General features: G+C 33.5%; 1 protein-coding gene and 1 non-coding gene across 2 annotated transcripts; both read right to left on the reverse strand.

Annotated features, from left to right (window-relative positions):
* Positions 1-3,569: 3,569 nt before the first annotated feature.
* On the reverse strand, positions 3,570-3,659 carry Trnaf-gaa (transfer RNA phenylalanine (anticodon GAA)). The gene is given in 2 exon segments: positions 3,570-3,605; positions 3,623-3,659. It is a non-coding gene; the product is annotated as a tRNA-Phe (tRNA).
* Positions 3,660-9,128: 5,469 nt separating this feature from the next.
* Positions 9,129-26,338, reverse strand: LOC127853790 (uncharacterized). Its single transcript, XM_052388564.1, has 2 exons — positions 26,121-26,338; positions 9,129-10,676 (listed from the first exon to the last, which is right to left on the reverse strand). Exons 1-2 carry the CDS (start codon positions 26,209-26,211, stop codon positions 9,433-9,435), a joined length of 1,335 nt encoding a protein of 444 aa, XP_052244524.1. The 5' UTR covers positions 26,212-26,338; the 3' UTR covers positions 9,129-9,432.
* Positions 26,339-26,993: the final 655 nt, after the last annotated feature.

A 26,993-nucleotide genomic window follows, 5' to 3' on the forward strand; every position in this document is an offset into this window, starting at 1 on the left:
TAGTAACACTTCTTGTTTGTTTCGAAGTGAGTGCCAATACACGTCTCTTATAGAACTTCATTTCAGCTCTACACAACGAGCCACGATTTTGTATCAATCCAAATTACTAGAATTCCAGTAAAAATAAAATTATCGTGGAGTCAAACACATTAAGATTATGTGATGCTTATAGATTGTGAACATTTTCCGTATTTAGCCACACTAAGACGCAGCCTTAGTCTGAGCACTTCATTGTCACGCAATACTGACGCTTATAGATTGTGAACATTTTCCGTATTTAGTCACACTAAGACGCAACCTTGGTCTGAGCACTTCATCGTCACGCAATACTGACGTCCAGATTAACTCATCTCAAAGTGGACATTTAATGTTATTTTTTGAATAAAAAGAAAGCCAACTTTCATCCCGCTGTTTTATTCAATAGTTGTCACGTATATGCGATGTATTTGAAACGAAGAGCATACTTCTTACAACTATTTATATTGATGTTATATTGATGTTATGAGTTTCACTGATTCGTGTTGACATTAACTAAGAAAAACAACCATTACACCTGCATTCCTTACTATGAATTGATAGATCAATTGATAGATCTTCGTTACTGAATAACACCAACGATCCATAAATACAGGAATTTGATAGCAATATTGCAAGTTATGAAATATTTTTGTTATAGTGTGTTCGGAATATAGAGAATACTAGGTCGGTGCCGAATAAAGCAAAGTTTATTTTGAGAGGCTTAGAAAATCTGAACCACGAGCTTTGGCGAGTGGTTCAGATTTTCGTACCGAGCAAGATAAACTTTGCTTTATTCGGCACCGACCTAGTATTCGATTTATCCCATCAATTTTCTTAGTCGTAAATTATTTCTTTAAAAATAGAATAGGAAAATCGAACTAGACGGAAAATCCCAAAGATATTTTAAGCAAACACTGTTTCATTATTTTAATCGTGTTGAGCCTAATACATTACAAAAAGATCAGTAACTAACCTGTTTTTCTGTTTATCATACCTCTACGTCCCCGATTTTTAAGAAATGATGAAAAAAAAGACACTAAACAACTGCATCTTTAGCGTGAAACAACATGCATTGTGTCGTATGACGTGTTGATAATGGCGTCACGAGTACGCGCACTTAATATTTGTAAATAATGTTTATTTGCTTTTTGAGTTGCATTATGTGCTAAAAATATATTTCATCTTGGTATCAAATTGTTTGTTTTGTTGAATCTGATTCGATTTTACTAAAAATGATAACTTTATAGTTGATTCCGATTAATATGAACATTCTTCGCCGCGCGTGATAGCTATATTTCAGCACTGCTGAAATAGAGGAAAATTTATTCCACAGTGGTTTATTTTTACAATGCACGTCTGATGATGGGATAAAAAGAACTTTTAAATAGCGTTATTTTATTAGTAGAATTTAAAATAACGTCAACGTGCATATTGTCATAGGTATTTCAGAAGCCTATGTTAACGTTCACCAATTTTTGGTTTAGTTTAGTTCTTTAAAGAAGAATTTCAGCGATATCTTTCACCACATAAACACGGGCATATTAGTATTAAATGTCAAAACATAGATCAATATTTAAATATAATTTGCGTATGGGGAAAATTGAAAGACGCTCTTCATAAACAATACATGCTCGCTCGTAATCATTTCCAGACAACAAGCATACGGTATATCGGATACAATAAACATACATAACTGTAAGTTCCTTGTATAAATTTTCACGTTTAATTAGTTTTAAATACAAATAAATAAATCAATTATACGTCAAACATCAAAGTCTTGTAGACATTATTTAAGGTCTCATACGATCACATGGTCTCACGACGCTCATATATCATTTTTTTAAATCATAATTGTGAAAGGTAATTTATTTCACAACGATATATCAGAATAATTCTTCAGAATTTAAAAGAAGACACAAACATAAATCACAGATCCAGATAACAATAAACCAATAATTCTACTTTGTAGACGTATATACTTTCATTAGTTATAAATTACAAGATAAGTATTGATGCAAAGCATCAAAGGGCGTCGGGAATTTCAGTGTAAAAGGCACTCTATGAAGTGACATGGAACGATTTTTTTTCTACTGTAAATATAAATATATTGGCCGATTATTTTAAACAAAATAGAAAAAGATACTGGTATAACCATTATCTATACTTTTGTGGTATAACCCCCAAATAACCATTATTTATGATGTTGTATTATAACCCCCAAATAACCATTATCTATGATTTTGTGTTTTAACCCCCAAATATTTCATAGTTCATTTTATTTACATTGGTTTCCCTTTTTTACTGGCATCCGTGTGCAGTTTTTATTAATGGAACAGAACTGTGTAGGTTTTAAAAAATCTGCTTCATCTTGTAATCGTAATTTCATATTTTTCTCAACTTCAAAGGGAGATGATTCTGAACTTATTTTATCGTTGCTCATTTACGATAGAGGCTGGGTACTCATTGATATGAAAACACTGTAAAAGTTTGAAAAAAAAATTGAATGAAAACTGTAAATTGCAGAAGAAAGCTGCATTTCACAATACTTTGAAATTCAGTAAAAGATCATAATAGATTTATTGCTCCGATATTCATCATTTTCAATAGGATTCGAGTAAAACTGATATAAAAAAATCTTAACAAGTTTGGAAAGATTCAGACGAAAGTTGTGAAATCTTTAAAACAAGTGGAAATTGTTTATTTTGTCAAATTTAATAGAAAAAAATTCTGGACTTATTGTCCCGATGTTTCTTATTTTAAAGGAGGTAAAAATGCTCATTGATATGAAGACACTGTAAGTTTGGAAAGAATCTGATGAAAAATGTTGACATAATCACCTAACCAAGCAGTTTTTCACTTTTATTTTTAAATTCAAAGAGACATAATTCTGGACTTATGGTCCGATATTGCTCATATAGAGTTTGGGTTGGGTCTTCATTGATAAAAAAAAACCTGTGCAAGTTTGGGAACAATCGGATGAAAATTTTGGACTTCGAACAACGATTTAAAAATTTCTCAACTTCTAAGGAAGATACCTATGGACGTAATGGTCGGATAATGCTAAAGGGCCCATACCACCTGGATAGTAATACGTGTCGCGCTTCGCGCTCTATATGTGGTTCTTACAAAAAAACCTCCGAGGAGTGCTTGACTCTAGGGAAACGGGTTGCTGGGACACAGCTCCTCCTTGATAAGCGGCTGCTTCCTTTATCGCAACTCATTGTTACAATCAATAATACGTGTCGCGCTTCGCGCTTTATATGTGGTAGGGATAGTACTTAGGGCCTATGATAGAAAACCATAAAAATACATGGATAATAGATGTGTTGTTTGCATTTATTTGTTAATATAAAAACACGTGTATTTTTTATAAGATATATAAGTGATGTAAGAAATTTTAATTAACATTGTCACCACGCGGCTTCCATTAATTTTAATAAAAATGTCCAATTGTAGTAAAATGGATTTTAAAATGTCTACATAAAATAAAGCTTTATTATATTTATTAACCTGACTGAAAAAAAATGTCAGCCGCCGAACTGTTCCGTTCGTGCCGGAACCCGGGATTGAACCGGGGGCCTTTAGATGATTGTTGTGTAAAAAACTTCAGTCTAACGCTCTCCCAACTGAGCTATTCCGGCTGACATCATTTATGTACTGCTATTTGGTGAAGTTGTGTATAGCGATCGTTATTATATGTCTGTTAATAAACTAATACATTTTACGTTTTCGTACCACTACGCCTTCCAATAAACTTGCTTGCGCGATAGGTCGTAAAATATCGTACTACATTGATTCTCCACTAAATAAGCAATTTAGAAAAAACACAAAATTAATATATTTTGATTATGTTTTGTTTTTATACAAAACCAGAACGTTTCGCGTATTTGCCCAGTCCCTGTGATCTTTCCCCTGTGATCAGTTGTGGATCAGTTATTAATTAAAACAATTAGCTTTGCATTATTGGCAATTAATGTTGTAATAAATGTATTAGGCACAAATGCAGTACTTATTTACACTAATTTACACAAAAAAGCACCACTATGCAAGATATCCTTAAAACAAAAATATATATTCATTGATCCGTAAAATAACTTCTCCTCCCATAAGCGAAAACAGAATGCATTACATACTAGTCGCCGCTCTCCAGAGCGACGCCAATAATTATCTGTACATTTTTATGTATAGCATAATACATTGTCAATGTTTTATCGTCGTTGAGTCAGGTAAATAAGCATGCACCTAAAACTTTAAAAGGTACATCCCACCAATAAATTGACATCCCTATATGTTGCAAAAGATGCTTTATTTATTTGATAGATCATATTGGCCTATGTTATTTCCTTAGGCGACTCTTCGTTGTCTATTTTGTTCATGTATTCTCCGATGTAGAAAGAATGAACCAATCATGCTTACATTCGTTTTATGATCCCGCTGCTCATCGCTCGGAATATGCAGGCAAAGGATATTCAATTTCAGACATAATGTCTCTTGCGTGGGATTGAATATCACTTTCTTTCATCACTTTTTAATCTAGCTAACAATGGGTTCTATTCTATATGCTATTGTTTAATGCTACTCGGTATACCCTGCAACATAATTTAACCTTTCAGTGAGGAGCACGACACGTTGGGTTCAATTCACGCTTTAAATAAGGTATCTTAATAGAAAGTCGTTTTCAAAGCGCTGAATTGGATGTTCAAACATATTAATTAAAATCAATATATGCGATGGAATCTGGGTATTAAATATAATATTCATAGACTGAAATACTACTGTAGTCGCCCCATCAACATCATGATCATCATCATGATCATCATCATGGTCATCATCATCAGCAGCAGCTTCATCATCAATGGGGAAATGAGGGGCGACGATACAGAAATCCTCTTCCAGACAGGTCTCTCGTGTGCTGCTGATGATAATTTATCTATGGGAAAGGATGTCCACTCTTGTACTTTGTCCCTTCAGCTTTTTTTCTTACGGCTTCGACGTCGACCTCAATCTAGCATGCCCTTGAGAACAGTCTTGCACAGAGAGTCATGCCTGGTGACGTGTCCAACCAAGCCAGATTTCGTCCTTCGACGGTCGCCAGAAGGGGCTCAGCCGCTCTTGTTCGCCAACACGTGATGCAGTCATAGAGGAAATGCGGAGCAGTCTTCGGATACATGTGTGTTCAAATGGCTGTATCCTGCGTTATGTGTCCGGGTCTCACAGCCGTAAAGTATGATGAAGACTACGATGGACTTGAACAGCCTCTACTTGTTAGGGAAGCTGATAGAACGGCTTTTCAGTATATATAACTTGCTCAGTCTGATAATCGCTGATAATCGCTGATAATCGCTGCTGTCGCAATTGAAATTCTTCTTCGGACTGGTACCATCGTTGGAAAGGTTTTCACCAAAGTACTTGAAGCTGGTCAGTCTTGGTATGTTTCAGTTCCAATCCGATTGTGAACTTGGTGCAATGAAGGTAGACTCGACGGGATGTAACATTTCTACGCGACCGCTCGAAACAAAGAAAGCCTTAGAATAACCAAACTAAGTACTGCAATAATAGACATAGAAGAACATGTAATAATAGCACGACAGTTGGATTACACACGACAAACAATGAGAGATAAATGCGCATTTGTTTTCACAAGAGGTCAAATGATTAAAACATTAAAAAAACTTAATGCTAACGTGGCCATTTGATATTGTATAGATGATGAAATATGCAGATACATGGAAAAAAAAATTGTTTTAAAATCAAACTACCGCTTTTATCATTAAACGAACTAAAATATGACATCATTGAGTTGTAAATTATTATAGCTTCCCAAATAGATCTCAATGGTAATACTCTGTTCTATCATGTAGTAAGATTCGGTAGCTGACACTTCCTGTTTTACTTTTTATGTGTAAGCATCCTGTAATTACCTATGTCTTTGGTGTGCAATATACAGGAAATTAACATGTTGTGGCATGATGCAATACTCTATTTAGAAGTGTATACTGGATATTATTGATTAATACTCCATTAAGAAGTGTACATTGATTAATACTCTATTAAGAAGTGTACATTGATTAATACGCTATTTACAAGTGCACACTGGATATCATTGATTAATACCCCATTTGGAGGTGTACACTGGATATTATTGATTAATACTCTATTTAGAAGTGAACACTAGACATTATTGATTAATACTTCAATTAGAAGTGTACACTGGATTTTATTGATTAATACTCCATTTAGAAGTGTACACTGGATTTTATTGATCAATACTCCATTTAGAAGTGTACATTGGATATTATTGATTAATACTCCATTAAGAAGTGTACACTGGCTATTTTTGTTTTATACTTCATATAGAAAGGTACACTGGATATTATTGAGTAATACTCCATTTAGAAAAGTACACTGGGTAATATTGAGGTTGAAAATCATGTAGAATTAAGATTATTGAACATCGTACAAAGTACGCATGTGAAGCTCATTAACAAGTTGTTCAACTTTATGTCAATTTTGTCCGATTTGTTCTTTGATCTAACGTCAACATTTGATTGGCAACGTGTACCAACATTCAGAAACTTTAACTTCCTTGCTTAATATATGCATGCCATGTTAAATATTAAAATTTGCTTTGAACATTCTGTGTCGGATTTTATCAAGGGAAAAAGTTTTTGTATTGCTGCAACTTGTTTGCAATAATACGTTCCTTCACCTTAAACTCGTTTGGCCAATTTACAGATCAGTTGGCAAGCGAAAGACTAAGACCTTCAATTGAACTTTTAATAGACTACTGCATATTCGTATAATATGATTGCAACATCATCGTAAATTAACTTGCTTTTGATGTTCACCACTGCTTTTTGCCAGTTTTTAAATAAAAATGCCTTCTATAGTGTCGCGAAATAATATTGCATACCTATTACAGTATGAATACTTCAAGTGTCAATGTGGCTGCGATTGTGAAACCTACCGACGTCAAACACTTATTTATGTAGGTAAAAGAGTACGTCCATCATTTCGAATTGTTTTTTTATCGTGCTGATTGGGTAGGTCAAGTAATAAATACTTAGCGTTGCTGACATCGTACTGTTTTCCTTATGTGTTGTTGACGATGTACATTGTACAAGTCAAAACAAACTGTCTGTCTGTCTGTTGACCAGTGTACTCTTCTTAATTCAACTCAATCCCAAAATAAGTATTTGTTTCGATGCAAGGTGTTTCCCATACATTTAATGTTGTGAATCTGGTGGCAAATGATTATATTGCAACGTGATTTTGTTGATTAAACATTTAAGATTTAACTTAATTGTGAAAAAAATGCTGGGTAGAAAAAACACGAGAACGTGAACGCTATCCATGTGTACATGTAGAAATGTAATTCACTTGCATATACCATATTCATAACTACGTTTGCGATTGAAATACGCATTTTTTTTAAAATAAGTTGCAATGAGTTCTTATCGAAACTGTATTTTGAAGAAGCCTTCAATTTAAAATATACAGATGCACACTGTCCGTCCATATATATTTCTTTCAGTATTTTAACAAAATGTGACATTCATAAAGAGCCGAGATACTATTCACTCATTTCTGATAGATATGAAATTGGTATTTATTTCGTATAGACATAAAATGGGTTAACGTTTCAATTTCAATCTATGGTAATATCACGTAATTGCAATCATTAGACCAAAACGTTTCCTGGATGTTATCTTTAAGAACTTAATTCCCACACGCCTAGATCGCATGGTAAATGAAACTGGTTTAAAATGAAGGCACAGACACGTAATTATAGTATTTCCTGATGCAAAGTGTCGTTGTAAATTTCGAAATGCATTTATACTTTTGAAATGGTTGGCAATAAAACGTGCTTTGTTGTCAGCAAATATATTAACGCAAATGTATAAACTAGTTGCCTATAGGTACACACTATATAGTTTGATCACGCTTAAGTTTATTGAGTAAATATATTGAGTGTTTGTATTCAAAAGGCAAAGTATTGCAATGTTAATGCATATTTTGTCAACTTAAGCTTTAAAATTCTAAATAATACGCTGAAAACAATGAAAACAACACAAGAAACTAACTGCGTTAATAACATATCATTCTACGTTTTCAAAAAACATTACAGGGGAAAAGTCGGAACAACGATATTAATAATTAAATTAAGACACAGATGTATATGTGTGATCATGGGTAACGAGTCCACAGGGAGAATGGTTTGTTTTCTTCTATAATCTAGTGTATTGTACGAAGTATATAGAAGGCAATATTTATGTAAAGCGATATGTACGCGCTTAAGTTAATCAAACAATTGAAACACACACACACACATTATAACACTATTAATTTTGATTGTACTTGACCTTATGTTATTCATACTTTACATTTCCTAATAGTGTATATTCTCTCCGAAATAAGCGGTAGATTTTACCATATACCATTCGAGGTGATTTTTTGTTTGGTCATTCATTTGCAATAACAAAATATTCCACACAAATATTTAACTTCTCGCCAGGGTGTGGTTGTTTTTTTACAACAGACTGATTTTTTTTTCCAGAAGTTCTTATAAAACTTAACACGCCTAATTTTTCCACTATGTGTAAAGTCATGCTATATAACATTAAATTAAGATTGTGTTTATTTTTTTATATGGATTTCAAAGATCAATTTATGCAACATTAATAATTTTACTAAAAATTATTTATGTTTTGACCTTTCACTAAAAATCGGAGTTTTATTAATAATATTTTCATCCTTTTTTCTTAACCACAAGCAAAATGCACGCCACAAATTTTGGTATTGTGATATGTAACCATTGCTTCTATCTAGGAATTTATTGTACGTGTCTAAGAATGTATTGTTAGTATGGGTCAATCTTGTGCTTATTAGTTTCATTCCTGATTCAGACCGCAACGTTTTTTGTTTCCTCATCTGGGGAGTCGTTTTTTCTACCCAGATGGCGAACTTTGGACCTCCTCAGAATGACATGTGTGTCTAAGAATTAATGTTTGAAACAATAAAAAGCCCGTTTAAGTTAGGAAAACAACGTTGCAAAAATCATCTTTAATTGGAATGTTCTAAATATGTTGCTGTATTTTTACAGCGTTCTTTAAAAGGAATATCATACATCAATTATCTAGCGAAATAACAGAAGTCAATGTTGCATATACAATTTCTAACAAACGTACAATATTATATTAGAATTGTATAGAGTTTTTTGTTGTAAATTCCCTTTGAAATAATATGCAAGTGTATCTGCTGTCAATATTTATAAATAATGCAGTTTGAAAACGTTATAAAAGTGTTATTATGAATATAAATGATATTTAATTTGTAATTATTTGATGAGTAATACCTCAGTAACACACTTCACCCGACTTCATATTTCTATGCGTTTATTATTGATTGTATGTTTCATCTCCCATACAAAGCACTCCAGCCCTGTGTTCGTTTCAAAGTTTGCATGTTCTCCTCTTGACTCTCTCCGTTTGCGTCATTAAGATTGATTGGTTCCATGCCTTTGTATTCCATGTATCTTTTTCCATACGTCGCATACCATCCTGGCGTTCGTTTGCCATTGAAAGCATTCCAGGCTTTAGAACGCTTGCCATAGGTAGCGCGCCATCCAGGCACCCTTTTGCCGTAGGTAGCGCCCCAACCGGGGGCTCTTTTGCCGTAGGTAGCACCCCAACCGGGGGCTCTTTTGCCGTACGTTGCATCCCATGCGGGAGCTCTTTTGCCGTAGGTAGCGCCCCAACCGGGGGCTCTTTTGCCGTAGGTAGCGCCCCAACCGGGGGCTCTTTTGCCGTAGGTAGCTCCCCAACCGGGGGCTCTTTTGCCGTATGTAGCGCCCCAACCGGGGTCTCTTTTGCCGTATGTAGCGCTCCAACCGGGGGCTCTTTTGCCGTATGTTGCTCGCCACCCTGGTACACGTTTGCCATAAGTTGCACCCCATCCAGAGGTCTTCTTTCCGTAGGTAGCGCCCCATCCGGGGGCTCTTTTGCCGTATGTTGCACCCCAGCCCGGCGCTCTCTTTCCATAGGTCGCACCCCATCCTGCAAGTCGCTTCCCATATGTTATTCCCCATTGATTGCCGCTGTTTTCGTTATTTTCATCCGTTGATTCTTGTTCACCGTATGTCGCCTCTGACTGCGACGCTATTTTATTAACAGCTTGCGAAGTTGAATCGCCCTTGATATTGTATGGCCACAATTGTCTCTCGACAGTTTGTGTAGTGTCATCTCCATGTTGAAAATCTGCTTCCTCAGACAAGTCATCTTTCCCATACGTAGTCGACCAATTTTGAAGACGTTTTAGATTACCTTTTATGTCTGAATTCATAATTTCGTGGTCCATCTTTGGATGTGTATCAAGATCTGCAAAACCCATTTCATTTTCCTCCGATTCTTTTGAGTTGGTCTTTTCATTAAAAACGTTCATTTCACGCTCAGTATTTTCTCGCACTTCGTCCATTGCATCAATAGGTGATGAGTCATATGATCGTTTTCCATAATACACTGTCCACCCCGGAAGTCTTTTAAATGCGGTACTGCTTCTCTTGTGAATGTTTGTATACGGAACTGGATAGTCATTGATCTTTGCATCGCTGTTTGAAGTTTGAACGCCAGTGGTTTCAATGGAAGCGGCATGGAAAACGTCTGCAAAGGAAGATCATTTTTAAATAATTTAATGGATGTTATATCTGTAGGTTGAGCATATTTAAACAGTATTGAAAGAACACACGTATTAACACATTTTTATAGGTGATGTATTTAACAATATTATGTAAGTCGCGTCTTGCGAAAATGGGTCTTATGCAACATTGTGCATAAGCATTCGCGCTGCCTGGTCAGGAGCTACCATGTTCGGTAACGACAACACGAAACCTTGCTTGACCCTATAGCGGACAGGGTTGCCTTAGACCAGACTGTAGCCGGTTATATGCCTCCTAGCTTTAAAAGCATTGACTAATTATTACCGTCCTTGCATATTTGAAGATGCGTTATTGTTTACTTTACATGCTCTTTTTAATTTTTTGTTTCATTGGGGTCTTGTATGAGCCGTACAAATCACTAAACAGTGGTTCCAAAGAATGAAAGGAGACATGTGTATCTATTGGGATTGGACTTCCCAATATAGATGCGGATATTACTGCGGTTTAGTCGAATATGCCACGTTAGATATCTCCTTAACCAAGTTTGTCGTAATTAGCACTTGCCTGTCGCCAAAACGGAAGTTGAAAAGAACATAGCTAATGCGAATCAACATTCACATTACTAACAATCTGAATATTAATTATGCTATCGACAAAACACAGCCGTCGAGAATTATTACAGATTATGTATAACAAGCTCATGTGTGCTGTTATCGTTTTTCCTTGTTATCGTTTTTCCTAAATGGAATTCTCGGATATGAAAAACGTACTATGATATTAACCGAGAGACGAAAATTGTTATTTTAAAAGTGATACTAATTCTGTTGAGTTCATGTTTTGTTTTGCGATGGGCACCATTATACTACACATTTAAAGTTTGGCAAAATAATATATCCCGACCCTCTTCATGAAAATGTGCAAGTTTTATTAAACTATCATATGCAATTTTCATCAATAGCTTTCGTTTTCATGTTCCATATTTATTTACGTAAATTTCATGAATACGTTTTCTATTTAAAGTAAATCGGAATATTGATAAAAGCTTGTAATGTATTTAAAATAAAGTTCTATACTTTTATAAAACCGCATCCAGTTGAAATTAAATATGCTAGACTTGTTCGTTATGTTTTTTTTCGCTGAAATGACACAAATGATGTAGGGCGGGGTTCATTAATTTATCATCATATAAAATACAAATTGTAACAGCAAGATGTAAAATTGCAATCTTCTTTCGTCACAAATACACATGTCAAGTCTTCAATGATCATTTTGGCCATAGTCGATCAGTCATTTAAGTATAACATCGGATAGCCACATCGGCTTACATGTTATGTGAAGATTGCTACATGTCGTGCTATGAAGAAAAAATATTGTAATTAACCTATTGAAAATGCAAAGCGGTAGAGCCCATATTCATTGCGATACGCTTCCCAACGACTTCCAACATACGTCTCACGCGCCATAATCATTTCGCTCCCATGTAATACGTAATCGAGCATGTCTGGTTATACAGGCATTCATGTGTTTGCATCTTTTTCACAAACTAGTTTCTTAGGCTCGGTGTGAGGTTTCACTGAACCGAAAGCCTTCGTTTTTAATCGCAATCCATACATGGCAGGAATCCTTTCGTCGGACCGATTATTATCTGGGCACAGTTGGTGTAGTGAGTTGAAACCTAATTTTATTCCATTACAACGTGTTTGTGGGAAAACTGGTGATTAATTGGACTTTATTTTAAGGAACACTGCAAAGTTTTTTTTTACTCGAAACAACGTTGCCACAGACTGAAATAAATACCGGTATCTGTAAAGTCAATAGCAAGCTATACACAATGATTGGATCAATATGGTGTTGGACTCAAAGAGGTTCTTGATGATAGCTTTATTCATACCAATAAAGCGATCATCAAGAACCCTATATATTTATTTATTATATATAAACTCATTTTATTTTCCATTTGAAATTGAGAGTATGTGCATTCAAATATTACGGTAGCCAAACAATCTAATTTAAAGCTATAATATTACATGTATATTTTAAATATGTCAATATATAAAAGTAGTAGTGGTAAATAGGGTTTCATAGAAGCTTTAAAGGGATCTTTTCACGCTTTGGTAAATTGACAAAATTGAAAAAAGTTGTTTCAGATTCGCAAATTTTCGTTTTAGTTATGATATTTGTGAGGAAACAGTAATACTGAACATTTACCATGGTCTAATATAGCCATTATATGCATCTTTTGACGATTTTAAAACCTAAAAATTATAAAGCGTTGCAACGCGAAACGATTGAATAATTTGGAAAGTTCTGTTTTTGTCGTTAAATTTTGTGAAACTACGAAGATTGCTTATATAAGGTATAAAATACTTCAAGTACATGTACTCGGCGGAATAGCTCAGTAGGCTAAAGCGTTTTTACTTCAGGACTCTGGCAGGACTCCAGGGGTCACTGGTTCGAAACCTGGTCCGGGCAATGTTCTTTTCCTTTTTTTAATTTTATTCTTGATTTTTTACTGGAGCTTTTACGATCCAATGTTTACATTTATCGATATAAAGCATTTAATGAATAAGTTAAAAAATGCCAAAATCTGTGAAAAGGCCCCTTTAAATTACGTCTCCCTAAAGCTGTATATCAGAAAGTATCAGTAAACAATATGTTAATAAGAATTAAATCAATGATGACAGCACAAGCTACTGACAACCTCAACTTTTAAAGGGGCCTTTTCACAGATTTTGGCATATTTTGAAGTTTGTCATTAAATGCTTTATATTGATAAATGTTAACATGTGATCTTAAAAGCTCCAGTAAAAAATCAAGAATACAATTAAAAAAAGGAAAAAAAAGTAGCCGGTAACAGGGCTCGAACCAGTGATCCCCGGAGTCCTGGAGTTAGTCTGAAGTAAAAACACATTAGCTCTCTCGGCTATTCCGCCGGGTATACACAGGTTAAGTATTTTATACCTTATATAAGCAATCTTCGTAGTTTCGTAAATTTAAACAACAACAGAACTCTCCAAATTATTCAATAGTTTCGCGTTGCAACGCTTTATAATTTTTAGGTTTTCAAATCGTCAAAAGATACATATAATGGCTATATTGGACTATGGTAAATGATCAGTAATACTGTTTCCTCACAAATATCATAACTAAAACGAAAATTTGCGAATCTGAAACAACTTTTTTTTTAATTTTGTCAATTTACCAAACCGTGAAAAGATCCCTTTGATAAATACAGAGTACGCTTTCGCCTAGTATAACAGTATTTTTTTCCCCAATTCTTATGTACAATATGCATACATACGCAATAGACGTCTTATAAATCAATAGCCTGCTATATAAATACACATGTGAGCAAAGTCTGTAAATGACGACCCATTTGTTTTACAAAGCATTTTTTCTATGTGTTTTATACGATGTTAAATAGAAAGATACATATATTGTTTAATGCATCAGAATTAAAAGTAATTGTCATTCTTTAAAGGCTCGTCCGTAATTAGCGATTTTAATATCAAACGTGACAGACACATTTGTTATGATATGAATACAATTTAGACATATTCTTCATAAGTTTGATAAATCGTTTCTATTTTTTCTCTCGCATAGCCGATGCCTGTAATTAAAAAGAAGAAATTATGGTGGAATTATTACAAACAAAAAGTACGCAGTTAAAAAAGAAATATATAGTCTTGAAAATAATCGTAAAAGAGACAGTTCTTAATTAAGAAAACAAGGTAATCGCTAAAGTCTTGAATTTACGGTGTATTTTGTTTCTTTTTTAATTGGCAGTGTTCAAGAAGCTTGTCATTGCCAGGAACATATCAAATCACAGGAAACTTATTGAACAGATCCGTACCACCACTTTAGGAAAAACTGACAAGCTGTCAGCGGGACTCTTCTAAAAAGAACCGTACGGAAAATACAATACAATTTAATTGCTTAATTACTTTTTGCGTGGTTGATACAGATTGGTATCTTGTTATTGTCTGAAGCAGTAGCAACGAACCAACGGCAGTCAAATGATATTAAGTAATTGCAATCTTGAATTCCATTCATCCTTGTAATGCTGATTTGATTAAATACGTCAGAAAAGACACGCAAAAGGAACTCTGGCAGAGCTCATATTGAAAGTTAAATAGCAGACCATAACTAATCGCCGTCAGAAGTTAAATGCTAAATTGGAAGTCTTTGATTGGACTCTTAAAATATAACTTCCATGATCATAAAAAGACACATACGACGTTTAACGCGCGACACCTTTTATGGTAGCTTAATTATATTTCAAGAATTATGTGACGTCAATAAACTAAACAATAACTTGAAAAATGTAAGTCAAAAACAAATTACTATTTAAGTAAAATGTAAACGCACAAAGGTGCCAGGCATTTATTTTGCATAATATAACATTGTAGATTACATATTTTCACCATTTGAATTATAAATTGAAAATTATAGGGCAGCTCGCCCTTGAGTCCAACGGGTTAATATATAACGTCTATAATAAAAGGCTGTGTGATCAAAGCCGGGATAGTTGATAAACAATCCCCACTGAATTCGCCCATGAGTCGGACACAATCGCCCTAAACACGGACGCAGATTTGTATTTAGCATTTATTTGGTAATCTATTCAATATATTTATAAAAATGCAAAGTGCACAGCAACAGTCCTGAGTTGATTTTATAAGTTTATACTTTAGTCAACTTGTTGACGAGAATAAGTTATAAAAAGAGGAAAAATGACTTCATAGTTCCTGCTGATAAGGCTGCTAATAATGTTATAATAATATGACGAGTGTTTTATGCTCAAACTATTTCACAAGAACTTTTACAAACTACATCATATTGTGATTACAATAAGCAACCTAATGAAATTATTGCCGACCATATTGCCGAATGCAAAAAAATAAATGTAATAGTCAAGATTACTGACAAGAAATTGCCATCACTTTACTGGATACCTAAATTACATAAAACGCCATATAAAAGTCGTTTTATCGCTAATTCAGTGTCTTGTACCACCAAGCAATTATCAGTGTATCTTACATCTGCATTGAGTGCTATTAGATATCATATAGCTAAATATTGTAATAAAGTTCATGAAAATAGTAATATTAAAATATTTTGGTCAATAAAAAACTCCTTAGAAGTTATTGATAAAATTGAAAAGAAAAAAATATAAGGTGTCACAAGTAAGCACTTATAATTTTTCTACACTATATACAACGCTTCCTCACGCTTTAATAAAATCCAAACTTGTTTCTTTGATTGAAAAAACATTTGCTAGAGAGAAGTGTTCATATCTAGCTTTAAACACTAAAACAGCCGTTTTACTAATAAGATATTAGATAATTACATCATTTGGACTGGTCTTGACTTTTAATGGTAAAATATTTAAACAAATTATTGGCGTCCCTATGGGTACTAATTGTGCGCCACTTATAGATGATATTTTTTTATATTGTTATGAAAGCGAATTTTTGTTAGAATTATCTAAAACTAAACAAGTAGATTTAATTCAATGTTTTAACCTTACTAGTAGGTATATTGATGACATACTTAATTGAGATAATCCATTATTTGAACAATATATTCACAAAATCTACCCAAACGAACTAGTCTTAAATAGATCGTCTCAATCCAATAAAGACGCTGCGTATTTAGACTTACATCTAACTATTAATAATAATATGATTAAAACTAGTTTATACGATAAACGGGACGACTTTAACTTTGAAATTGTGAATTTTCCGTTCCTAGATGGCAACATCCCTAAAGGTCCTTCCTATGGTATTTACATTTCGCAGTTGGTACATTATGCAAGAGCATGTTCATGAATTAAAGATTTTAATGACCGTAATCTAATGTTAACAAAGAAATTGCTAAAACAAGGCTTGTTGTATCATAGCCTAAGAAGCAAATTCGCTAGATTTCACTCAAAGTATGGTGATTAAATTTCAAAATATAATGTTTCTTTAACATGACATTTAAATAATGGAATTTCCCATTGATCATTTTATGGAGATGTTTTGAAGCATGTCCGCAAATTAAAATATGTAAAAGAAAATGTTCATATTAAACTTTACAATTTAATTTACTCGTTTTTATCAAAAGGATATGGTGCTGATGTACTTAAAAAAACACGTGCTTGTTGGTTTTTGATTCACTATATCTTTCTTCTCTTAAAATTTGGAATCATTAATGATATTATGGGCATTTTTCACATTTGAGCATAATTGTGTCTTTGTGTCGTTTGAACAAATCTGCATGAAAACTACATTTAGACTCACATCTTACATCAGATCATTTCTGTCGTCCGTTGTCAAAACACCTATATACTGTTTGATTCCAATAATGTCGCTTAAATGGAATTACCATTTTTATACATTTGATTCTTAATATTTAATCACCTTAACTTGTTTTATTAGTAGTTCAATTTTGCAGTACCGCCCTATTAATATTTTTATTTTTACTTTACACAAAGGTTACAGTACTGCCCCTGGTTTTGTTCACGTCATTGTGTCTTCGCTTGTCAATTACGTCATAACTCTTTCTCTGTTCCTGGGTACATTGCTTTTTGTGACGTCATACGACCAACTTTCCCAAATGTAATCTACATGCATAGGTCATTGAGTTTATAATTTTATTTTTATTTTCTCCGTGACAGGCGTTTCTTGTTTGATTTATTTTTTAGCAGTACATAAACAACCAAGCAATGTAATATGGAACTTTTACACCCATTATTGCTGCCTCTTCCTGTATTTGTGCGATGATGATCTGACATATAAACTTCATTATGCTATATTTTTAAATCTTTTTCTATAAAGAAGGAATGTAGTTGACACTTGTTCATAGTTTCATTGCATCGTTCCTCAAAAAGTTGTAACTCTGTTGCTCTGGTATCTTCAATACCGTTGAGTAATTAAATGGGAATTAAATTGAATGCGTTTTAATTCCCTTTTATTATTGTTTAATTTGAGTAACAATGCTATGGGGTTAAATTTTATTTACACTTAAATGTATCATGAATATTGCTGGGCCAAGTGTGAGGTTGAGCGCTCCTAAACCGGTTTAAACCCAAAATGCTTTGCATTGACCGTTCCAAGGCGGTGACCCCAGCTTTATTCTCATTTGTGTTTATGTTGTTTTGTATTGTGCTGTTTTGTACTGTTTGGGCAATCGGTCACTTGCCTTAAATCAAGGACCTACTAATTGTTTATAATAATAATTCAATACTACTCCAGCAGCTGGAGTTTCACTTCTTTATATTGGTCACTTTAAGTGTCTTTCTGACCTTTACAGCAACGGTACCATGTGTAGCAATGGGGGTGACAAATAAAAGTACAGACATACACAGATTAAACATTTTTTTATGCGATTCTTGTTGTTTTTTAGCCATGGGATTCTTTATAGATTGAGTCATGTAAATTAAAATGAATATGTGTTTAATTCTCATCCGTATGCTTCTGCCAGTACATAAACTCATGTTCGCCATAAGGGCGAATTGCGTTCGCCTCAAGGGCCAATTGAGATATTATTCAGTTTTTACTGTAAAACCTAAGCAATAGAGCGACTCACTGAAAATCCCCTTTTATTAGAGTAAGTTTATGTTTTCAATAAAAAGTCATTTGTGAATGCTGTGAAACGTATCTGACCAAAATTCCGATGGTATAAAGATAATCGATTATTTAAAATCCTGAATTTTCCGTCACCAGAAGTTACTAATACTGTAACGAATCCAAAGTCAGCGTGAGATAATTAAGAAATAATCGACAGGTAACCGTTAGATACTGAGGTAATAACCAACGGTATGGAGTTCCGATGCGTAGGTTTTAAACCACGAGGGCTACTTATTTTGATTCTAACACGATTTCATGAATTAGTTATCCGCGATTTAAAGGTTATAAATGTGAATTATATCAACCGAATGTACTCCACTTTTCCGCGAAACCGTGACGTAATCCTAACAATGACAATCAAATGACGTCGACTTCATTCATAAACAGTGCGCGGACAATCAAAGTGACGTCATACTTATCTCCGTTGGTATATCGGGTGTAAATAAATTAATAACCCACGGTAGTTTTCCTTCTTGTATATAGAAAACAAGTTACGTGCCGTGGTAGAATATTTGATAACAGTTCATTTCGAAATTTTTATTTATTTTGATTCTGAAGGGTAAAGTGTAATTTCTTACGTCAAGAATCGTGCAAAACAACACTGATCTTTGAAATCTACACAGATCAAAATGTCCGACTCAAGGGCAAAAGCGACTCAAGGGCGAGTTATCCTATATTTAATATGTAATGAGAATAAAAGATTTGTGAGAAGCAACAATGCATACCAGTTATGTTTAAAAGAAAAATTCTTCTATGGCAAACTCATCATCAACCAAATACCACTCAAAAACAATTCCAATTAAAACGTCCTAAAAGCCAACGTGCTCAAAGCATATTCTCCAAATGTACATTGCATTGATTCTGTTTTTTGTTTATACTGCAACTTACGATTAAAGGATCGTTCCGGGCTGCAAGAAATACTTTCCTTAAATCGACATTTTCCTGTCTATAATGCATACAACATATTTCAAGTTTATAAAAGGCACAATATTCCTTCAAATTTCTTTATGCGGATATTTATATGTGGTTAATAAATTATGCGCATGGTATTTCGTACACGACAATATACTATGTGAAATAATTTAGTCCTGCAACAAAATTTGCAAACTATTTTTTTTTAAAGATCGAATAGATGTTTGCTTTAACAATCTAGTCGTGATACAAAATTATCGCCCTATAACTGTGACACTGTTAATCCTTTAATGTGATAAGTCGAACGTCGATGAAAAAGAGCATCCTGAACAAATAATGAAATCACATTTCTTTGAAAAGAGAATTATACTGCGTTTAGAATTAAAGACATCTTGGCAGGGGCAGCTTTGCCTAGGTTATTAAAACTGTAAACACTATGAATAGAACCGTTGTAATTGTATTCAATTAATATGTGAAAATTTAACTAAAGATCGCATAATTAGAAAAAGCAGTGCTACTTTATGTATTGGGATTCAGGTTTAGAAGTCTTCAATTTACATGGGCATGGTTTAGTTAATGTTAACTCGGAAAATGGAAATTTTGCTTCATCCATGTGACGCAATTGCCAATTATTGTTTGCGTTCCGGGCAATATCATTGCGTTATTAGATAAGTTTATTGCGTAAACGTGTACCCTCCATATATATGGATGTATGCACAGAAAAAAACACGTACACTTTTCTGATACTTTTCGTCTGAAATGATTTGAAATTTTTTCTATTTTAATATAAGTCTTTATTTTTGCAATAAACATGCAACTAATAAACACTTATTATGGAAATTAAAAAAAGCTTTTGTAAGCCTTACATATCAAGTAAAAAGTGTGTTATTTTACTCACAAACTGGTATTATTTGAATAAAGGCAACGCGCCTTGAAAAGATGTTATTCCTGTCAATATTTATTAACTACCTCATTGATAGAAACACGGTTTGCCTACCTTTTTCTCGATAATTTAAATATGGTCTTCATATTAATTATCGACGAATTATTTCTTGTTGTCTAAAATATACATATTGATTTTTTTTGTTTTAATTTGTTATAAAATTAGCCGTTTAGTAGGTCCATTGCAAAGATTTAAATAAGGCGTAAAGTGTAAAGGTAAATTTGAAATATTTATCATATGTATTTATTGTATTCTATAAAGCATGATTATTTAAACTGTAACGTAACATGTAGATAGAATATACTGATTGTGGATCAAGAAATACAAATCTTTTAAAGTCAGTTTGTCTTGAAAATAGGTGTACATTTATGCAGGTGTTTCAACCGTTTAAGACGCTCTTAATTGCGCATAGTTTTGTGTTACTACTACATGTTGTTAAATTGTGTTCAATTTTTTATGCAATTTGCGCATGACGCGCCTTTCCTTGGATATACAAGTAGCCTTTGAAAGGCCGAACCTTACATCTTTGATATTGCGTGACACTGCACTTGATCTGAGTATTTGGCAACAGCGTTAAATGATTAGTCTTTGTGATCTACTAAGTATTTAATAATGTTTCATGACATGCATGTCTTACACGAACTCTTGAACTCTGGCAATTACAACTTTGAGAAACCCAGTCATGTTTAATTAGTTGCTTAAAAATGACAATGTTCATTAGTAACTATGGTATAACAACTATAGCAACTAGTTGTTGATTAACAGACTGGTAATTATTAGACACAGTTATGTTTATTATTACTTAAAACTTAATATAAACATCAGCAATTATTAATATATCTGCAATGAATTCTTTTTTTACTACGATTATAACGATTTAATTTCAAACGTGTTTCAAAGTTTTTCAACGAATTTTGTATTCGGGTGCATTGTTGAATATAAGTCACATATCGTTCATGTTTAATGTGATATTTTCTCTTATACATAACATATTTGAATTAACGAATACATAACATCTTAAATGATAAATATAAGTCATCAAACGAATGTACCAAATTCGCGATATTTAAATAATAAACAGAAACCGGATCGAGATTGTGAAAACTTCTCTATGGCTTATATAGCGCTTATCGTTTTTGATAAAATTTCACTTGCACTGAAATATTTTATTACAATAAATAGAGAATTACTAAGTTTGTTTTTTCTATCGTCTTTTGTGAAAAAATCCAGGGAATGGTAATATTGTACTCATTCGTTTTGTTAGTGATGAGCATCATCAAAACAAGAATGTTTATTACAGAAAATATTTAATCAAGCATGTGTAAACAAACTCAGACTTAATCGTGTGTAACGCACATACATTGTTGATTTCTTGGCAGCAATGCAGCTGTGGTAAAGGAGAATTTAAACGAATATTGATTTAACATGCATGCATTTTCCCTAATAATTTAAACAGACCTCTTCTCAAGTTCAAAATCAATGTTGGTTGCACATCATACTTTTAGTATGATGACTAGAATGTCTTTGTTAACAACTCGAGAGTAGGAACAAACCACTACGTGATTGAAACGCCGCATATGAATTTCTCAGCAATTGTTTTCGTAGTAGTTTTAACTGACCACAGTATCTTCACATGCGACGTGCCCACTCATTGCACTGGCGTATTCTGCTCTTGACAACGCTGGACGCGCATTGTCAATAGACACAGGGTTTTGTTTTCATTTAATAGAAGCCTACAATGCAACAATAATTTCTCTCCAGCTGGACGTGCCTGCGTCATGTCCAGAGGAAATTAAAAAGCGATATTTGCGTACATAGACTGTCAGGTTTTATCTAAGCATTTGCATCTATCTCAGCCTTCATTAACGTACTTTGTAATATTAATCTAAGCATTTGCATCTACCTCAGCCTTCATTAACGAACTGTGTAATGTTAAGCTCATTATATCAGATGTTTTTAACGGAATGAACCTGGGTCACATATTAAAATCGTACCTAAGTATAGCAGCTTAAAGTTGATGCTATGACATGTTTTTACATTTCTGTCAACCGGCGACTTTGGTGAATCAAGGCGCTAAAGGCACTGCCGTCGTTCGCTATTGCATAATCTTAGACGCAACTCATTTTTCAAAACTGTTATAGCTTTTTAAATCGCAAGTTTAAAATGAACACAAACCATTCAAATTCATACATAGCACAGGTCGAAATGTGTTTGCACTGTTTATCCTCATATTTATGTTATAAGTTAAACGTATACACAATAACAACAACATGTCTCTGTTTTGACGTTCTAAAAGCATAAAAAATATGATGAACATGGTAAAATGAAAACCAGTTAATATAACATAAATTTTGCAATCACCATCATATTAAATGAAAATTGTTGAAATATCGAATACCTATCACACTAAGAATATAATTTCATGGTGGAAATTCCCTTTACAAAACTTGTTTTGACACCATATACAATTCAAAATATACAATAAGAAAATTGATGAAAATAAATAAAAAATAAATCTGCGAGCAGTAGTTTTTACTCACGAATTGGGTAGTTATAAAGACAGCGCTGTTTACCCTTACTTTGTTGTTGATGCATTACTTGTTCACACGGTGTCAACCAGTCGTTAACCTTAAAATCGGTATAGAACACTCGTGCGTTTTTTCGGCGAAGCTGTTTTTCCGTTTTAACTTAAATGACCTCGACATATGATTGCTTTGTAAAATGGTATTGAGCTTTTCCGTTTTTCTCCCGTTGATCAGAAAAGGAATCGGCTGTGTGTGTGTTTATAATCATTTCAAAAGCACACACCGTATCAACCGCTATTATTTAAATCAAGCCATTTCCTACACGCAAACTAATTCAGGGATCTGTCTATTGCGAACCTCCGAACATTTCCCAGCCATATCAGATCCCCCCTCCCACTGTACTACCAGAAATCAGTCAAGCGCTATCAAAGAGGTTACTCAAGAGACGCATGACCTCACAATCTTGACATCACATTGTTATTCAGCAGTCGTCTATTAATAGCCTCAGATTTGGAATGAACTGTGCAGCGCAAAAATACCACTTGCCTGACATAGCACGAAGTGGATTTTTTAAGCATTCATATACTTCTCTTCCGCGACACGTATAGCTAAAAATTTGTGCTTCGACTTTTTATAAAAACCATCTTTTCAAAATTAGTTCAGTTTACACGATATTCATATTATGTTTCGATTTGTAACTGATTGTAGTTCAAGAACTGAAACAACAACGCGAATTATTTCTCGGCGCGTATGCAGGCAGTGATCAGGTTTCGGGTCATGATCAAAACTGGCTGGCAAAACTTGCTCGCAACTAATAATGTGATTTTGTGCTGTATAACCTTCCTAAATTATTTTTATTTACTTATTTTCACACAAACGTAAACATGAATCTTTCCATTGACATTACATACAAACTCAATCTATACGGAGAAAAATTAATTCAAGTTTCACATCTACCTTGTTTTCACAGCCCAGTAGATGTACTGTTTCTATACCATGTTTACATGTCTACATGTTTACATGAATAATTGAATGGCTAGAAATAACAGTCAAAAGCAATCGATTGTTAGAAGGCTGACTGAAATCTAAAACACAGTTGGTTAAATTTATCTAAACATTATTTTCTAAATTTTAATATATGATACAAGCACTGGGAAAAAATATAAACTCAATAATAATTAATCGTTGTGCGCAATTCATTTATAATTAACCGTTGACAATCCCCGCTTATTCATATATCTTTTTGGATAATAAAATATTGGCATTATGTAAGCATTTATTATTTATAAGCAAACTCTTTTTTGAATGTATTTATGGTTGCTATCCAGTTCTCAACTTATTTCTTTGGAAAGCCTAATCTTGCCTGGAGGTACAAACACAGCTGACAAAATCATGAACCAATGGTACACTAACAAAGTTTGATAAAGTCTTTTTTTTTATAAAATATTGATAATTGCATTGTGGTTGAATGAGATATTTGCAAACTTAAACGCCGAAGTATTCCCCATGGTCACGGTCAATTGGAAATCATTTTAGTCCATGTAAATTACCTTTTGCATGATTTTTTGGTTGCTGTTGCCGAGCGGAATAAATTGGAACCAAATCGGTCTTTTAACAACCGTTTTGGATCAGAAACGGCTAACAAAAGAAGAATGTTTCAAAACATTTAGCCTTTAAAAAAAGGATTTTCTTCACCACGATTGAATTGTACGAAAAGCGAAAATACAGCAACGGATACTTCATACGTGAACGAAAATCATGTGTCCGATCGTATATCACTTTATTGGTGAGAATTTGTGATAATATGACACTTAAAAGTAAACATAGAGAAAAACAATAAACGACACAATATTTTGTTTTACATATCGACACTTACATTTGGCATATGACCTGTGAACTGTCATTGAGTCAAAGTTGACCATTCGCCTTCATATCGAATACGTGTACAACATATTGTTTCATAAAAAACCATGCAAAAACCTTTAATAAATTTCAAGATGAATTGTTCCTAACCGATAAACGTAGAACGTCATCAAGAAATCAAAAAAAATGTTGATAGGCCTTCAACCACCGTACAATATCTGTGTGGTTTTACAGTTGAGGAAAAGCATACTATATGATATGGGATGTTGAATGTTTTTTTAATGGGTCAGCTTTGATAGCACCTACAGTTCCCCAAATATAGTCTATGAACTTAGAAAACAGGAGTAAATATTTTCAATTTTGATAATTGTTTACGGATAAGTAAACAATACTATATTGTGTTGATGAATGCATCAGTTTAAAAAATGCTAATTTTTATGCAGTGTCCCCATATATTTAAAATTGTCTCAGGGACCAATTTATGATCATTCAGCGAAAGCTCGAAAATAATTTTTATGTTTGTTATACTTTTTATTAATTGACCATTCACATTTTTAAGGGGCCTTTTCACAGACTTTGACATGTATTGAAGGTTGTCATTAAATACTTTATATTGATAAATCTAAACATTAGATCTAAAAAGCTCCAGAAAAAAATCTAGAATAAAATTTATAAAGGAAAAATGTTACCCTCAAAAGGGCTCGAACCACTGACCCCTGAAGTCCTGGAGTAAAAGTCAACCACATTGACCACTCTGCCATCCGTGCTCATACAATGTATGATGTATTTTACATTATATAATTAATCCTCGTAGTTTCATAAAATATAACAACAACAGAACTCTCCAGATTATTCAATCATTTTGCGTTGAAACGCTTTATAATTTTCAGGTTTTTAAATCGTCAAAAGGTGCATACAAAAATGGCTTTTTTTTCAGCGCATGGCGAATGTTCAGAATAACTGTTTCCTCACAAATATCATACAATAATCGAAAAATTTGCGAATCTGAAACAACTTTTTTTTTTATTTTGTCAATTTACCAAAACGTGAAAAGGCCCCTTTAATATAAATGTCTACATGCGATAAACCAAGTGCTAGGCATGGGTGACCGTGTGAACAAAGCACCGTTGGAACCATTTATTTCATTTGGCGCTATAAAGATATTTTGTGGATTTGTATAGCCCAATGTATATTTTAAGCTTTATTAAACTCTTTTGGAATAAACATAAATTGTGTATCATTTGCATAAAGGTTTGTATAATTGTATTTATGAGATACTAAAAATGGACCGATTCGAAATAAAAATTTCTTGTATATCTAGCAAAATTAAACTGTGTGACTACAATCGACAAACAATCAAATTAATTTCACAGATACAATTACGTTTTAAGAGATTATATAATAATCTTAAAACAACATTCACTAATGTGTATATTCCCAACGAGCTTTTTACCACTCGACAGTTTTATGATGTTGTATAAATGTTTATGATACAGAGCATTATATTAGTGTTACAAACTAAAAAGATAATATATATTATATATAATGTAATATATCATTAATTACATAATCACAACATTAATATACCTTACCTAAGAGAAATAGGTTCCAAATTAACGCGTTCGTTATCACCAAGATAAAAATGCGTTTCATTTTAAGTTCCGAAATTGCACAAAAAAACATTGTTTATATGTATTGTTTGCTAGAACAAAATGTTTCCACCTTCATATAAATATTGCAATGAAATCTGAAGCACAAATTGAAATTTACTGATACAGGAAATTAAAATAAAGAATGGGTTTATCTTTGAGAGCCTAGCGTTACACTAATCAGAAGAACAAAGTGGTCGTTGTTATAGGCGGCAGGCTTAGCCCGATGCGCTCTGGATCGGTATTGGTTCACTCGGGGAAATCATTCTATGCATAGATAGTGACGTCACTACGCTATTGTCACCTCTATACTAAGACGCATCACATTCCCCTGGTTTGGGGAATTATGCTTCCGCCAAAGAAGTTCTGCGTAGGAATGAAAATGGTAATAATGAATGAAAATCGCTTTTTATTGAGTGTTAAGAACGAAATATTGTTTAAAGAAATGTTATTTAATTATGTTTAAATGTGATTTTGAATCTCTATTAAGACTGATAACGATTATCAGAAGCACGATTACCTCACTTACTTTCGCTTTCACTTTTCACTCGTAAAAGAAGTGCTACCCACAATTCCTTTCGCGTTAGTACACAGGTCAGTTAGACCGGTGTGTACACAATGTCGGGGAAATAACTCGGCATGAAAACGAATAAGCGTCTACTATCTATGTTTACGGTAACGCACATGTAAGCAGTCCATGTCAATGTTTCCGCCCACGTTAATACGATTTGCAAGCTTTGTTCATATCTCCGAAACGAAGATGATGAAAAAGCACAGGCTAGGGGTAATGAATATTTTAGATCAGCCGTCACCAGT

This window comes from Dreissena polymorpha, chromosome 1, assembly GCF_020536995.1.
Source record: "Dreissena polymorpha isolate Duluth1 chromosome 1, UMN_Dpol_1.0, whole genome shotgun sequence".
NCBI lineage: Eukaryota > Metazoa > Mollusca > Bivalvia > Myida > Dreissenidae > Dreissena > Dreissena polymorpha.

Coding starts and splice junctions, on each gene's coding strand:
- LOC127853790 (XM_052388564.1), bottom strand. CDS start 26,211: ATGTTTTTTTGTGCAATTTCGGAACTTAAAATGAAACGCATTTTTATC. Junction 10,677..26,120: donor TTGGAACCTATTTCTCTTAG/GTAAGGTATATT, acceptor CTTCCTTTGCAG/ACGTTTTCCATGCCGCTTCC.